The sequence below is a fragment of the Gordionus sp. m RMFG-2023 genome, chromosome 1, assembly GCF_954871325.1.
Source record: "Gordionus sp. m RMFG-2023 chromosome 1, tfGorSpeb1-WG-v2, whole genome shotgun sequence".
Taxonomy (NCBI): Eukaryota; Metazoa; Nematomorpha; class Gordioida; order Chordodea; family Parachordodidae; genus Gordionus; species Gordionus sp. m RMFG-2023.
In genome coordinates, this window is record NC_088775.1 from 40,743,239 (window position 1) to 40,761,258 (window position 18,020).

The 18,020-nt window shown below is 26.6% G+C and overlaps 1 protein-coding gene across 3 annotated transcripts in view; it reads left to right on the forward strand.

Annotated features, from left to right (window-relative positions):
* The window catches only part of LOC135922640 (laminin subunit gamma-1-like), a 128,807-nt gene that overhangs the window by 64,482 nt on the left and 46,305 nt on the right, over positions 1 to 18,020 (forward strand). For all 3 annotated transcript variants that reach the window (XM_065457061.1, XM_065457059.1, XM_065457060.1), the window contains exons 3-5: positions 10,087 to 10,217; positions 11,529 to 11,707; positions 12,592 to 12,795. In XM_065457061.1, the coding sequence (XP_065313133.1) occupies positions 10,087 to 10,217; positions 11,529 to 11,707; positions 12,592 to 12,795 (514 nt within the window). The remainder of the gene's footprint in view (positions 1 to 10,086; positions 10,218 to 11,528; positions 11,708 to 12,591; positions 12,796 to 18,020) is intronic.

Genomic DNA, 18,020 nt, shown 5'->3' on the forward strand with positions numbered 1-18,020 from the left:
ATGTATATGCAAGTAATTTATTGTATTTTATATAAACTAATAAAAATATATTTCATATTTGTTCCAGGCTTATTTTTTTATTGAAATTAACCTCCTATCTTGTAAAAATATTTTATGACTATTTATAGACTTAGGTAACCCGGCCGAAGGCAGGGCAAAAGCGGGGCCTGGGGGCGAAGCCCCCAAGAATTTTTTAATTCCCCCCCCTCAGGAAAATCTTGGCTACGCCTATGATACTTAATATTTAATAAAAAAAATTCCCAGGCAAAGTACAATATCATAATAATTTTAAAAAATTCTTCCAAGCCCAATGAAAGATGATAATAATTTTGGTAGTTGAGAACTGAAATAAAACATTTAAATAATCATAATGAATTTAAAAATACAATCAAAATCAGATTTTCATGGGCCTTGGTTTTTTGATTAAACCGAGCCCAGTCCTGCAAAAAAATTTGTTTTAGGCCAATGTCTGACCCATAGTTAATAATAAAAAAATTCTCAAGCGTCCAAGCTCATAATAATTTTGAAACATTTTCCCCAAACCCAGCCCAATATTTATAAAAATATTTTCCAAGCCCAGCCCAACCTATAATAATTTTATAAAAAAATTTTCTCAAGCCTGGCCAATCCATAGTAATTTTCAAAATTTTTTCTTAAACCTGGAAGGTAAATCTCTAAAAACCATATCTATTTTTTATTCTATTTTAACACTAGACAAAGGCCAACCCATTAAGACTAAGAGTGAATACTATTTTTTTGAATAAAAATATATTTAAATTAGATTTTACCTGAGGGCCATATAAATATCATCCTAATATTAAAAATATTCCCAAGCCAAGTCCACACACTTGGGAAAATTTTCTCAAACCCACTAAAGACCATAATAATTTTGATAGTTAAAAACTGAAATAAAATATATAAAAAGTCACAATGCATTTAAAAATACAATTAGAATATGAGTTGCATGGGCCTTGGTTTTTACACTGCCTAGCGATGTCTTCAAAAGAAATTCAGGCCAATTTCTAGCCAATATTTAAAATTAAAAATTTTTCAGAAATCTAAGACTATATTAATTTTGAAAAATAGTCCATATTATTTGTGAAAAATATTTTCCAGGCCCAGGATAACCCAGAAAATTTATTTTTTCCTTGAATCCAGAAAAATAGGTGTGATGTAAGAGGTTTATATAAATTATATCTTTCTATTTACATTTTTTTTTGCCATTTTATATTATTTGGAAAATTTTTCAAAATTATCATCAAATGAAGCGGAAATATCTGATTTACCTATCATTCTACTGGTTAGCTCCTGGTATTTATATGAAATTCATGAATACTTTTTTACCAAGCTGAAAATATGTTTATCCTAATTTAAATTTTAAACAAACCACCACCCTTCCAAATGATTTATTACTTAGTTACAAAATATAAAATTAAATTTAAAACATAAGATATTCTAAGTTAACAAATAATGGAGGTTAACTTCAATCATAATCAAATTATATATAAGTAAAACAAAAAGCTTATACATTTAATCAAAAATGTTATAATAAGTTATGAATAACATACATTCTACAATTATGAAGTTATGAGAAAATATACAACACTAGGGAATGTATGTAGAAAGGCCGAATTTTCAGAAAAGATAAGAGAGATGCAAATATTTACTTATGCACAAAAATTACCTAATTTTGCAGGATTATTTTTTTTATGTGATTGGGTCATTCCATGTCAAATGAGATTTTAGGCCGACCCCCTTCGATTTTTTTAAGATTTGGTAATCAAAGAAAGGTTAATGTAGTTAAGAAATAAAATTTTAACCTCGTAACATTTATATTTTTGGAGATATTAGGGTTCAAAGTGGCAAAAATGACGTATTTTTACCATTATCTGCCTTCATTCAATTAAGCATATCTTAAAAACTAAGTAATTGTAAATAATAAATTTAATATTATTATTACGTACAAAGATTCTACTTTCAGATAAAAAAAAATTTATATATTTTTTTCCAATTTCCGGTCATTTTATTTAATATGCAAGGACTAAAAACGATTTTTTAGAAATAATACGACCTTCAATTTTTTTTTAAAATTTAGTAGACATTATTAAACTCTTCCTTTATATTTATTAAAAGAAATGGTCTGGGACGCGGCCATCTTCATTTTCAAAATCGATAAAAATGTTTAAAAAAGTGTATAAATATTTTCCCGAAAGGGGGCGTCAATTTAAAGGATTATTCATCTTGTAAGTGAAAATAACAATAAATGGTGCTTTCAATTAATTATAGAAATTGTCTATCGATAAAAGAAATTCAATTTATTACTTTATTTATAATTTATTATATTTTTTGCCCATATAACATATATTTAATGAATATTATTAAATATGTCCAACCAAATTTCGAGTTCTTGAATATATGAAATCTTGTGCATTTCATATATGACGCCAAAAATAATATCAAAATTTTCGTTACTCAATTTTTAAAATAATTTGATATTTGTAAAATATTACAGATATTTATTATTATGAAATTATTATATACAAAATAAAAGTATTATCATCATAAAATAACCCAAATCAATATAAATATTGGATCGGATTTTCTAAAATCGGCATACCCTTACTTGTAAATAAGAATAACAATAAATGAATGTTTCAATCAATAAAATAAATTTATGGGCAAATGTGATAATTAACAAGGGTCAACACATTTACGCGATCAAATAGAAATGTTGTTTCGTTCTAAGGACATCAAATTTATAACATACAAATAATGGCTATCTGTAGATAGAACCACTATTGAAACAATAACCAAGCCAGTAGATGAATTTATCAATGCCTTCTTTGAAAAAATGAAATCTTTATTACCCCATTCTTTTATTTCAACGCAACAATCGTTGTATTAAAACAATCTAAAATTGAACTTATACGAAGGCCAATATTTAATTTTATGTGATTTTTCAGAAAACTATAGCTTTATACTTCAGAATGAAGTACAATTGTCACTGGAATAGGGCTCAATCTACTGTTCCCACCCTTTTGTTATATATTATAAAGATAATTTTGCCAATATTTGTTGCCTAAATTATATAATGATATCCGAATCATTGCAGTACAATACAATAGCAGTACATTATTCCCAATAAACATTGGTAAATTTTTTAATTAATAAAAAAATTTATTTTTCCCATGGATCCGCTGCACAATATAAAAATGGTAAAAAATTTACATATTTACCATGATGAGATGAATTTAGGGGTTCAGGAATGACATTTTTCTGCTACAGCACACGGGAAAAGTGTTTGTGATGGGATTGGTGTCACTGTTAAAAGATTAGCCTCTAGAACTAGTTTACAAAGGCCTTACTCAAAGCAAATAATTACATCATATGAATTGTATGAGTTCGCTAAAGAAAATATTTATGGCATATATTTTGACTATATGACCCAAAAAAATTATAATTCCGAAGAACTATTACTCTGGAAAAGATTTTCAAACTAGACCTATACCTGGAACACTGAAAATTTACACCGACATTCCAACAGCTCTACATCAATTTAAAAGTAAAATGTATTCCAATTAGATAGAAAGCACTATAGAATATTTATCATATAATGATGAAAGTATAATTTTTGGAGAAATATCAGGATACATACATGTGTTTATGATTCTAATTGGTGGTTAGCCTTTGTTTTAGGGAAAAATCAAAAGCAGAAAGAAATATTTATAAAGTTTTACACCCATCCTGACCTTCTAATTCCTTTACAATTCAAATATAGACGACACTCTTTATTTTCCAAAATGTCATATCTTAACATTAGTTACACCGTAAACTGCTACTGGCCGTAGTTATACAATGTCGTTACAAGAAAGTAAATGCGCTACCGTATATTACATTTTTAAATTTATATTATATCAATTATTTTTAATATTTAGGGGGCCATATATGAAATGCACAAGATTCTGATTCATATATCTAAGAACTATAAACTTGGTTGAATATATTTTATTAATCTTCAAGAAATATATATTATATGGGCAAAATTTTTTTATAATAAATTATAAATAATAGACAATTTCTATAATTGAATGAAAGCCACATTTATTGTTACTTTCACTTACAAGAATGAATAATCCTTTAAATTTTATCAAATAGTTTAAAAAAACCATTAAAAATTGATTAATATATAATTTTATACAAAGACGCCCCCTTTCGGGAAAATATTTATACACTTTTCTAAACATTTTTATCGATTTTGAAAACGAAGATGACCGCGTCCCAGACCAGTTTTTTTTTATAAATATGAAAGAGTTTAGTAATGTCTACTAAATTTTTTAAGAATATTGAAGGTAGTATTATTTACAAAAATCGTTTTTAGTCCTTGCATATTAAATAAAATGACCGGAAATTGGAAAAAAAATAAAAAATTTTTTTTATCTGATAGTAGAATCTTTGTACGTAATTTTGATATTAAATTTGTTATTTACAATTATGTAGTTATTAAGATATGCTTAATTGAATAAAGGCAATGGTAAAAATACGTCATTTTTGCCACTTTGAACCCTAATATCTTCAAAAACATATATGTTACGAGGCTAAAATTTTGGCTATTTCTTAACTACACTAACCTTTCTTTGTTTACCAAATTTTAAAAAATTCGAAGGGGGTCGACCGAATCGTGGTTGATTTGTCATGGAATGACCCGCTTACCATTAATGAGCCAAGGCAGTTTGGAAATCCATGTTTCTCAAAATATAAAATGTTTTATTTTCTAACTCTAAAATAAATTAAAAATTATTTATTAATATTAAAAATTTACTTTGATATAAACTACTATTTCTAAAATTGCCATCATCACATCTATATATATATCAGAGACCTGCAGAGGTACCATTTGCACGGCCCGGCCTAAAAAAAAATTTTACGGCTCGGCCCGGATATTTTTTAAAAAAATTTTTTACGGCCCGGCCCGGCCAGGATTTATAAATTTCAGGCCCGGTTCGAATTTTTTAAAATTATATTCGACCTGGTATATACAAAAATTCACCTATGAGGTATTTTACCATATTTTTCAGCGAGTATTATCGCTTATTATTTAAAAAATACATGTAAAAGCTAATATTTTGAGAATATTATATTGAATTTATAAAAATTATAAAACTGTTATTTATAATAATGGATATTTTGAGCATATATTATATTTTATATTGCATTTATAAAAATAAAACTAATATTCATAAAAATGGTAATAATATTTGTCATATACTATATTTTATATTACATTTAAAAAAAATAAAACTAATATTTAATTTATAAAAATGGAAAATATTTTGAGAATATAATATATTGTATTTAATTTACTATTTAATTTATAAAATAAAAATAAATCGCTATTTAAAAAAATGCATGTATAATAAATAGTATTTTGAAAATATAATCTAATTGCACAATATTAATATAATTTATTTTATAATATAAATTTTTAACAAAAGAAGATAATTGTATTATATAATATTGTAAAAAAAAATAATGAAAAATGTTGGATTAAAAACTTTCATGACTCAAGGTAAATATAATAAATGCAATAAATATTTGACAGTTTGCAAAGTAAAAAACCAGCATGATTGACCAAGAAAATATTAAAAATTCACAAATTATCATGAAGAAAGAGAAGCATATCTACCTTTTCAGGTTGAAGATTACTTCTTCTTTCTTCAAGAATTCTCCCAGTAGTGGAAAAATTCCGCTCACAGCTTGCACTTGAAGCAGGAATTGCCAATACCCGTTTTGCCAATTTTGCTAAAATTGGAAATTCGCTTTGATGAGCCGCCCACCACTCTAACAAATTATCCACATTAAATGTTTCATCTATTTTTTTATTTATGTAATTATAATATTCATCATCGGGTATTGACATATTACCAGAATTACCCCCCCCCCCCCCCATTTGTCATAAAACGATTCAGTTTGTTTAACAACAGTCGTAATTTGACTGGTAGATGGTATTTCATTTACTTCCTGAGCCTCTTGTAATTTAATATAATCTTTTATATAGTTTTCCGTCATTTTGCGATCTGTCCCTGACTACATACGTAATTGCTTGAATTTGGGACAGAGAAAAAGAGAAATAAAATGATACTTGTGTAAAACAAATTTTTCAATTAAAAAATGCTTTATATTAAGTAAAATCAATTTTATTTCTCCTTTTTCGCTTTGAAAGGTATTACAAACTTTAAGAAGTGATATTCCTTTATTTGATTGTTTTGGTAAAATATATTCTAAAAATTTAGATATGAATTATAAAAAAATATATTAATAATACTTGAATATTGGGGCTTATTTAAGATATTCCTTTATTTGATTGTTTTGGTAAAATATGTTGTAAAAATTTAGATATGAATTATAAAAAAATATATTAATACTTTGAAAAAATTTGCTATATTAATACTTTGAAAAAATTTGCAGGAAATTAATAATTAGATCGATCTGTAGGTTGTTAGGTAGTGTTAATCATCACCCAATATTATATTAATCATAACTATAATATAATATAATCTTATAACCATTAACTAATAATGTAAAAATTTTTTATAAAAAGGCCCGGCCCGGGTTTAACAATCTTAGGCCCGGCCTGGCCCGGATATATTAAAAAAAAATTTTTTAGGCCCGGCCCGGGTATATTTAAAAAATTTAAAATACGGCCCGGGCCGGGTTTAGGGCCGGGCCTGCAGGTATCTGATATATATTATTAATTGAAAAAAATTGCAGATTTTGCAGGACTTTTGATTTTTATGTGCTTACTATCTAATGAGCCAAGGCAGTTTGGAAATCTATATTTCTCAAATAATATGTTTGATTTTCTAACTCTAAAATAATTAAAAATTATTTATTAATTTTAAAATTTACTCTGATTTATAAACTACTATTTCTGAAAGTGCCATCATCACATATCAGCTAAACCAAGCCCAAGATTGAAGAAATTCGCCATATTACAAATCACATATTAATTACTATTGGCTTAAAATTGCTATGATGATTATCATTGGACAAATATTTTTTAAAGAACACTATTTTAAATTTGATTGACCTTTTTTGAGGATTATTATAATAGATTTATAAAAATATAATAATTATATTAAATAAAATTATTTTTTAGCAGTTTTCAATTTTTTTTAGAAATCCACTAGAATTTGAATGATTTATATTATAATGAATCAAAATAAGAAAAATAAATTTAAATTATCAAGGTAGCTGTGTTGTTAAAGTTAGCGCGTTACTTTTTCAGGCGGTAGATTTAGCGCACTACTTTAAAAAAATAGCGAACAGTAGCTCGCTACTAATTTAGAAAGTAGCACAATAACGCTCTACTTCGCTACTTTCAATTTATATAATAAATACAAATATAAATTATTAAAATATATTTATAATTAATTTTAAAATTATAATCTTTTTATTTAATTTTGAAATTGAAATTTATTTTTAAAAACTGCTTTATAAGCCTAGTTTTTAAAATGTCGACAATAAAGATTATATTGAAGATAATTTTGCTACAAATCGTAATTTCCCTGTAAAATGATGAAAATATGGAATTTCCTTTTCCTGAATTAGCATTTAATCTCGATAAAAAAATTAAAGGTTTTAATTTCATTGTAAGAACCGGAAAGTTTTTCATTACAAGACTAACAGCTTCAACGAGAAAGCATTTAAAAGTAATATATCAAACAAATTTGGTTCCCATTAAATGGCTAAAAACAAAAAAAAAATTAGGAATCTCGCTTATATCTCTAGAAATTCTTTAAAGTATTTGAAATAAATATTAATAAATGCTGGGGGAGTAAACATTTGTATTTAAATTGAGTTTTTTTAAAAAATCGCTGAAAATGAGGGAATATTATCAATATTCCCAAATGTTCCTAATTCTGGGAAAAATAATATTATTTCCTCCATTTTTAGCCATTTTTTAAAAACTCATAAATATAAGTGTTTTTCCTAGTAGTGTTGTTAAAAGCCCGATTAGGGTCGATTTTTAAAAACAGTCCGATTAAGATTATAACCAAAATAATATTGTATAAGCCTGGCGAATTTGCTCATAAATGGCAGAAAGGTTTGGGCTTCTACTTGCCAAATCTTGAGGTTTACACAATATTATTTTGGCTAATATATTAATCTGGCCGTTTTTAAGCCTCAAATTGGGCCTTTTAACAACACTACTTCCTAGAATCTATTGATATTATTTTCAATATTACTCTTAAAATTTTATAGGAGATATAAGCTAGATTCCCAATCTTTAGCGAATTAGAATGTGTAGCCCAATCCTTGATCTTTAATTTATAATTTGATCTATAATCGTTTTTGAGCTAGATAAGTTTATATGAAAGTTGATTTTCTAGCCCAGTCCAAGCATGGTAAGTTTCAACTGGCCATTAGATATTTAAGAATTATATCGTCGGTCTAGAATTGGAGTGCTCCACTCGACATTTTCAAAATTTTTAGAAATGGATAATAACTTATTTATTCCAAATTTAAATAAAAATAAAACTAGTTTAAAAAATATTAATTTTTGCCAATATTGTCAAAATTGATCAATAGGTTTTTCCTATATTTGATTTTAAACTTTAATGTTGATTTTCTCATTTTAAACATTCAAAAATTATGAGTTGGCTTATAATAACTCATTTATTTTCAATATACATAAAAATAAAAACTAGATTAATAAACATTAATTTTTGCCAAAGTTATTGTCAAAATTGATCAATAGGTTTTTTCTATATTTTATTTTAAACTTTAATTTTCATTTTAAACATTTGCGCAAGTGGGTACTCCAATCTAGGCCGACGATATTATAAATTAAAAATTACAATAAATAATTAACATTTCATTTTATAGACTCATCTATTTAATGATAATAGTTTTATCTGGATGTTAAGCATGCTTAAAAAACCACTTATATATTTATAAATTTTATCCAAACATGCTAAAAAATATTTATTTCAAATCATTTCACATTTTAAATTTTGAAAGAAATTTATTCAATAGATAAAAAGTTAAAGAGTAGTGGTCTTACTAGTTGGCAAACATGGCCATCCACTTATCCCCTACATAATTATTATTATATTACTATCATAATTTTTGACTGATCCTAGCCAGATATTTTTCTGAAATAATTAATAATACTATTGAAAATTCTTTAGACGTTTTTTTAAATCTAAAAATACTCAAATGAATATTTTTGATGATTTTTCTTATAAAAAAATATGTATATTTAATATAATACTGCATTTTGTGCTAGTATTGAACGATTATTTGGCCATAGCTTATATTTTCTGATGCTCTAGACTTGCGGATGACAGTATGGAAATGTTATAATTATTGAGATGCAATAAAAAATAAATAAATATATATGCATTTGAAATTTTAGTAATATTATTTATTTGTGGAAATTGAGATACTTTAAAGAATATTTTTTAAAAATTTCTACTTTTTTTAAAGTAGCTTTTTTTAAAAGTAGCTATATACTTTTTTTTAAAGTAGCTAATACCGCGTAGCGATAGCGCGCTAATTTTAAAAGTAGCTTTTAACAACACTGTAAGGTAACCATTTTATAAAAAGGGAAAATTAGATCTATGCTAATATATACAAAAAGGAATATTATATTCACGATTGAACTTTTTATTATTAAATATATATGTTGCTTAGAATATACAAACAAGGCACCTTAGAGCATAATATCATTTGTAGCAATATTTATAGTAAAATATTTAAGTCGTTGCCTAGCTTTACAAAGTGCAAAGGGTAGCATAAAATTATTAATTTGATTTATATACTTGTTTTATATTATATGGCGACATTTTAAAATAATTTGTAACTTTTTTGGCTCTTGATAAAAACTGTGGTAAACAATTTAAAATATGAAAGCTACAAATAAATCTAATTTCCTAGGGAATTCTATCTTGATTTTCATGTTATTTTTTTTCACCTGTGCTGAAGGATTAGAAGTTAATTTTTTTACTATTTATCTTAAAGCATAAGATCTTTAAAAAATTTACCATTTTATGAAAAATATCGTTATCTTTTGTTTAAAAAAAGGAATGGGTGACAGCCACCGATATCAGAATTGTCCTGAATCGTTTGAATACTTTTGGCGACGAACTTTTCCAAGATCCAAAGGTATTGAAGTCCTATTACTATGCCATTTCCGATTTCGCCGTCGGAGGAAGGTTATTATTTATCATTTTATATTAAATTTTGCTTTAGTTTAATATTTGTATATCGTTTAGATGTAATACGAATGAACTTTTTATTATACGGGTCTTTAAAAAACAGTCAATTTATCTCAGTTTTTTTCTATTCCCTTATTTCTCTTGTTATGCAGCTTCTCCTTCACATCCTCAAAAATTTTTAAGGTTTTCAAATTTTAGTTTATATATTTTTATAAAAGATACCATAAATCAATGCCAATTAAACTAACCTACGATAATATTTCATTTGATATGAAATAAATAATGAGCTTAGAACAATAACTTATTATTTCTAAAAAAAAACATTTTTAGAGAGTTGTACACAATCTTATGGAGTTTTATATAATAATACTGTATTGTTTTTTTACAATACTCGGACACATTCCAGAGTTTTATAGTTTTATATAATTTAATTATTAAAAACTTTATACAAATAAACTTTTTTAACGATCATTAGAGATTTTTTGCCATTGTTTATATAAAATCTTCATTTTATTAGAATCCAGCGCTCGGGCCTCAATTTGCCTTGTAAAATATTTTATATTTTATTTTAAAAATGTTTATAATGCAGTATTTCTAGATTTTAAAATATTCTTTTAGGATTTGAATAAAAAAGAATTATTTTTATTGAATTTAGAGTGCTTATTTTTTCCTCATTCTAGAATTACAGATAGCGATTTTGATATATAAATTCAATAAGTTAAACATGAAAATTTTTATCGCAACAATTTTAAATACAATGAAACAAAAGGTAATCCCTTTAGAGGTCTGCATTGGGCAAGTTTTAACCTGTCCAGTCATTGTGTGAAAGTTTATTTAATCTACCAGAGCTCGCTCATTTTTAAAAATTATTTAATTGGTTGGATTGGTTCTTTAATTATTTTAATAAAATTTTTTACTCAATTTAAGCCCTTCCTGCTCATTCCGTCCAAAATATTTTTTCCCGTTAGCCCGTTGTTTTAAAAATATTAAATTTTTTTAAACTTCCCCTCTAGTCACAGTATATTTAAATCATATTGATTTTTTTTTAAAAAAGTAAAAAATCTGATTTTTTAAAGTTTGTACTCTATATGGCCAAAAAAATCAGGGCCGGACCTAAGTTATACTTTTTTAGGCCTCATATGATTATAGATCTAGTATATTGGTTTGAAATATCAGATTTTTATATGAAAATAGCAGAATATTTTTCTCCACATATTGATCCAACATCTTCTCATTATTTGATACGTAGAATGATTGGTATTTCTGCTTAGCTTTAAATACATAAAAATATCCTATAAAAACATACAGGTGCAAATGCAACGGTCATGCCAAGGAGTGTGTTCCCAGCACTGGTCAGGGCCTCCCACAACGCCTCGTATGCCGCTGTGAACACAACACGGCGGGAGCAGACTGCGAGACATGCGCACCTTTTTACAACGATCGTCCATGGCAACGCGCCACCGCTTCCAACGGATTTGAGTGTCTACGTGAGTTTCGGATTTGATTATATATTTTATATATGTGCTTTATTCACATCGAATACATCAATGGATATTAGTGCTGAGATATTTAAGTTGAAAATAAACTTGATATAGCGATATATTTACCCATCATTTATATTTAAAAAAATTTAAATGCTAAGGATTAATAATAAAAAATCTTCTTTTTGATGTATTCATTCAATATGAAAACGCTTATACAAGAGGAAATATATAATTCGAATAATTTTAAAACGACTATCACCGCATAACTGTGAACCAAAACCCAATGATCACTTATGATTTTACTGAACCCATTTTTTCATGGAATCATTTTTATTTTGTTGTTTACCGCTTTTTAAACCTCAATTTTGTATTATTTTATATCATATTTGTTTAATAGATACGATTTATTTTTAGAGATATTTGTTGTTTGTTGAAATATTATAGATTAAATGAATAAGACAAAAAGAGAGAATAAACATCAAAACAATAAGGTAAAATAATATTATATCATACAGTGATCCATTGAGATTTCAATATCATTATTTAGTTAGGATGGGTATCTAAAATCAAAATTGATTAGTCTAGAACAAGCTTTTTCTTCGTTGAAATGGATGTTGTCGGTATTAAATAAAATTGTTAATGAAGATATTTTAGAAGATTTTGTAAAAACTTGGTTTTTAATTTCTATAGAAAATATCTATGCACTTATTTATTTTTTGCTTCCTGAACCCAAATCTTGGTTCATAGAGTTTTCACTAAACCCACTCCTGTTTTTTAAGGAATTCACAGACACTAAAGTGTGCAGGGGATAATTTTATAAAACAAAAAAAATCAATCAAAACAAGTCTGATATTATACATTTTTTATAACCCTCCTACCCTTGTTAGCTTGTGATTGCAACGGACTCTCTGACCGTTGCTACTTTGATGAGGATCTCTACCGACGAACTGGACAGGGTGGACACTGTATAGAATGCCAGCGAAATACGGATGGACCTCACTGCGAGCGTTGCAAGGAGAACTATTACGAAGGGGTCAGTCCTTCGGGTTTATCCGACCGGTCTTGTGAGCCTTGTGGATGTGATCCTATAGGTTTATATTATTATATAAAATCCTTTTCTTGAGTTTCTTTTATCTCCTTGAATCAAAAGAATAAGTTCATAGAGCTACTTTAAAATTATTTATTGTATATGTTTAGACTAATAATAAATTTTTTGTTTGGGTGCAACAAAAAATATCGATAAATTTAAACTTTTTGCATGATTCAGGGGCGTCGCTAGCCTTTACAATCTCAGGGGGCTCAACTAAAAAAAATTATGGGGGCCTTCGGCTCGCTTTTGCCCGGGCTTCGGCCGGGTTTTATATTAATATATTATACTCTTTTTTAAATTAGTTAACTGAACAATTATTCTGATTTTCATATTTTGTCATTTATTATATTATGCATACAAAATTAACTGGCATATAAAAAACACATAATGCATTAATATAATTCTTAGCAACTTACATTGACAAAAGGTTATTAAACTACTATAACTATCTGTTACCATTTTAGACAATGTTATATACAATAAACTAATAAGGAAAAATTTTATAGGCCTCTACCAAATCAACAATTTTTGAAGAAAAGAGTATAAACGACCAATCCAAATCATAAAACTATATGGTGGTTAGAGCATCCTTTTAGATGACATGATGTAAGCTAGATAAGTAATCGAGAAAATTATCGTGAGATACTAAATTTCTAAAAGATTATCTTCCATTAAATGATATATAAACGACTACACAGTTGACCATTATTGTTTATCTAAAATATGCAATCATATTCTCTCAGCCGTTGTTGTAATAATCTTAATTTACATAGCAACACAAATAATATACACTAGTTAATTTGCAGTAATAGCCATCCATGACACTCACGATGTAAACTTATATCAGAATTTATTTTGTTGGATAAATTGATAAAATAAAAATACTAAAAATCTTTGAAAGAAATAATTATGCAAATATATTGCAGCCTGGAGTTATTTACACACAGTAATGCCATATTAGAAATGAAACATTTTCTAACTGTAAAATAAGGACCAGAATGATATGATGAAACAATTAAGATTTTATATATTGTCGATATTGTATCTTAAAATAATATTAGTTTGTATATCAAAAATATACTTGTATTAAAAATTTAATTCAAAACTGTTTTTCGAAAAAGAAAAAAATAGAAAAGAGAAGAAAAAAAAAGATATCAAATTTATTACATCTATTGCAAGATGAATAATAAAATGTGTAATTTTTAAAATTATTTATAACTAAATAGATGGCGGTAAATACTTGAATGCAATTTGTTATTATATTTATTATCAAAACCATTTATTAGTAAAATTTATTATAATATTAACTGTAATATATTATATAACTGTCAAATACGTCCATAAAAGTAGCATTATATCTGATATTTTATAAACAACTGTATAAAGTAGAGGATTATAAACTATATGTCTACTTACTTTTTATAAAGAAATCTCTTATACTTATTTGGATCTTGAAAATATTTTTAGAAATAGGTATGATAATTAAATTTAAAAATAAATATACAGTTGATTAGTCATTTTGAACTCGGCTAATTACAATATTAAATTTGTTATTTTTAAATAATATATGATTATATTTATTTAATTAGGGTTATATAATAATTTAAATAATAAAAGTCAATTAAACTTCAACCGTTAAAGCTAAATTAATATTTAGTGAGTTAATATTATATTTTTAATACAAAATTTGATTGCAAGCTGACAGTGAAAATATAATTTATATGTATTAATCTAATCTAATAATTAAAATAGTATTCATTTAATAAAAATTTAAATAGTCTTATTAATTTCTAAATAATAAAATTAAATCTATATATTACTTAATGGAATTATAAAAGAAATCATTCAGGGAGCTATCAAAAAAAATTCATTTTTATTTCAAGGGGATATTAAGGAGCCATTAAAAAAAAATTTGCTTCAGGGGGCTTTTCAAATTTTTCAGGGGGCTCGAGCCCCTGTGCGCTCCCCCCTAGCGACGCCACTGGCATGATTCGTACATAAGATAGAACTACAGGATTTTCCGTTGTTTTCCAACAGAAAATATCATCACGAGAGCACAAAATATGTGAACAACATTTTTTATATGGTTATCCCATTTTAATTCGAGCATCATAAATAAAATATTTTAAAAAATGTCAATTACCATTCTTTCCAACAAAATCAATATAAAGATTATTTAAAAAAATTTTTTTTACTTATCTATATATATTCACTAAAAAACTATTTGCCTCTCATTACAATCAACTGCTTTTTTAAAACAATATTTTGATTTCTTTTATACTATAATATCTCATTAGTTTGTTTGGATGACTTGATATATTATTTGGAAAGTAATCGAGAGATTAAAATTTTGAAGGTAGGCATGTAAGAAAATCATTTTTTTCCTTTTATTAATAACCATCATATTATCACCCATACACATAAAATATAGATGGCACCATTCACTTGACGTCTTGAAAATACTTATTTCTATTGATCTATCTTTGTTGTAGCATTTTTATTAAATTGAATAAGTTTAGTAGATAAATAAAGATAAAATTCATTAAAAAGTCCTTTTAAAATGAACTTTCAAAAGAACGGTAGAAATTGGGGTATTGACATTTTTATTATCCATTATGTTTTGAATGTGCTCTCATTAATGTATGTATCTTTTAGAAAATAAGGGAAACCTTGTATAATAAAAATAAATTTATAAAAAAGCTATCTTTCAGGCATATAATTTTCTTTTTTTTTCTATTTTATACATTATATTTTTGCTAATCATATTTGTGTCTATGGTAGGCGGTCACAATACTGGTAAGTACTATTATTTCTTTTCCTGATTGCCTAATCATAAATTATAGCTCTTTTTTTACATTTGGGTTTAGGAAATCACTATCACAATAATAAAAATTATTTATGAATACCAAAAACAATTCAGTTATAATTTTTTTCTCTACTAGGTTCAAAATTAATTCATTTTAATTCCTATCATGGTTTCCTGTCTAGGCCACATGTCATTTTTTTAAATATAGGCAATCAATCCTCTTTACAAAGCCTAAAGAGGCTTTTAACCTCGAACAGAAAATGCAGAAAGCATAATTATTCCCGTTTTTAGGTATGTTAGTTCACAACTAGTGTTGCGTAATCGGCTATAAACTACGCCTATACCTAATTAGGCTAAGCCTGGATAAGTCTTATTAGGTTAAGCCTAAAAATCGTCTAACTAAACCTACAAATCGGCTAAAATTAAATTAGTCAAAATTCTGCATCGATGCTTAGCATTAATTATTATTTATTTATTTTAGTAAAATAATTTATTTTATTTAATGTAAATATTTTATTATTATCAACAAATAAACATGATATGATTTAATATTTTTTATTTATATTATTATATTTTGAAATGAAAATAAATTTATTTATTTGATGTTTTTTTAATAAAAAAAATAATATGCTGCTATATTGTAAAAATGTAATATTCTTTTTACTATAATTTATTAGTGATTTTCACAATCTTCTTTGTAAATACATCTTTTATTGAGGAATTATATTGTAAATTTTATTGGATAAATACACAATCTTTTAGGTGAAATCTTTTAAAAAAATTTTTATCATTTTTTTCAAATTATCTATTTTTTATTAAATGAGGTGGATTTTATGAAACTTTTTTGATGTTATTTTATATGATCTTTTTAAGGATAATATTTTAATGTGACAATTGTCATAATCGTTATTTTATAAGTTTTTTGAAGAAAATATGTCAAAATAAGTATTAATAACATGTGTTAATATAAATTTAGTGAAGATATACCAATGAAAAGTGACAATTGTCATAATCGTTATTTTTAAAGTTTTTTTGACGACAATATGTAAAATAAGTATTAATAACATGTTTAAATAAAAATTTAGTGAAGATGTACCATAGAAAATTGACAATTGTCATAATCGTTATTTTATAAGTTTTTTGAATTTTTTGAAGAAAATATGTTAAAATAAGTATTGATAACATGTTTAAATAAAATTTAGTGAAGATGTACCATAGAAAATTGACAATTGTCATAATCGTTATTTTTAAAGTTTTTTGAATTTTTTGACGAAAATATGTTAAAATAAGTATTAATAACATGTGTAAATATAAATTTAGTGAAGATGTACCAATGAAAAGTGACAATTGTCATAATCGTTAATTTTAAAGTTTTTTGACGAAAATATGTTAAAATAAGTATTGATAACATGTTTAAATAAAATTTAGTGAAGATGTACCATAGAAAATTGACAATTGTCATAATCGTTATTTTTAAAGTTTTTTGAATTTTTTTGACGAAAATATGTTAAAATAAGTATTGATAACATGTTTAAATAAAAATTTAGTGAAGATGTACTCTAGATAAGCGACAATTGTCATAATCGTTATTTTTAAAGTTTTTTTATTTTTGTTGACGAAAATATGTTAAAATGATATTCATAACTATTTTCGGTATTATTATTTTAACAAAAAAAAAATTAACCAAAAAAAAATATAATTCTTTATTTACTTATAAAATAATAATCAAAATTCAGCACATGTTCCCACCGAATGAGATCCAAATCCTATCACTACAATCCCAATAATTCTTCCAATTCCTGTGCTGACAGTTCTATCATAGGCCAGCTATCTATTCCATCCATCTCAGAATCATTATTCATAGTCTCCCCCATGTAGGGTTCCACGACAGCCATCGGTACGACTGTATTCGGCCCGCTGGTTCCCCTAACCTCCGGCGTCCTCCGTCTCGTTACCGGTGGTAATACCGTACGTACCACGTTCGAGTTAGCGTTTTCCGAGGATATGTGGATGAGGAGGGCCAACAATTACCTCCATTAAGACAGGGACCAGCTGTGCAGAGAACATCGGGGAGCGGAACGACGGATAGGAGACAGCCAAATGTACGACCTGGAATGGCGGGTAGGGGGGGGGCAAGGATAATGAATGGTAGTCCGGAGTTGCCGGAACCCAGACAGACGCGGTTGCGGCACCAAAGACGAGTGTGCTACCTATGCAGATCGACAGAACATTTGCAGGACCGATGCCCCCGTGGGCCGAGTAATAGAAGATCCAACGTTCGCCATCGGGAAAATAATGAACGAACAAGGGAGAGGAGCCGAGACGACAGTCGGGAGTAAATACGGCAGGTACGTACGGTATTACCACCGGTAACGAGACGGAGGACGCCGGAGGTTAGGGGAACCAGCGGGCCGAATACA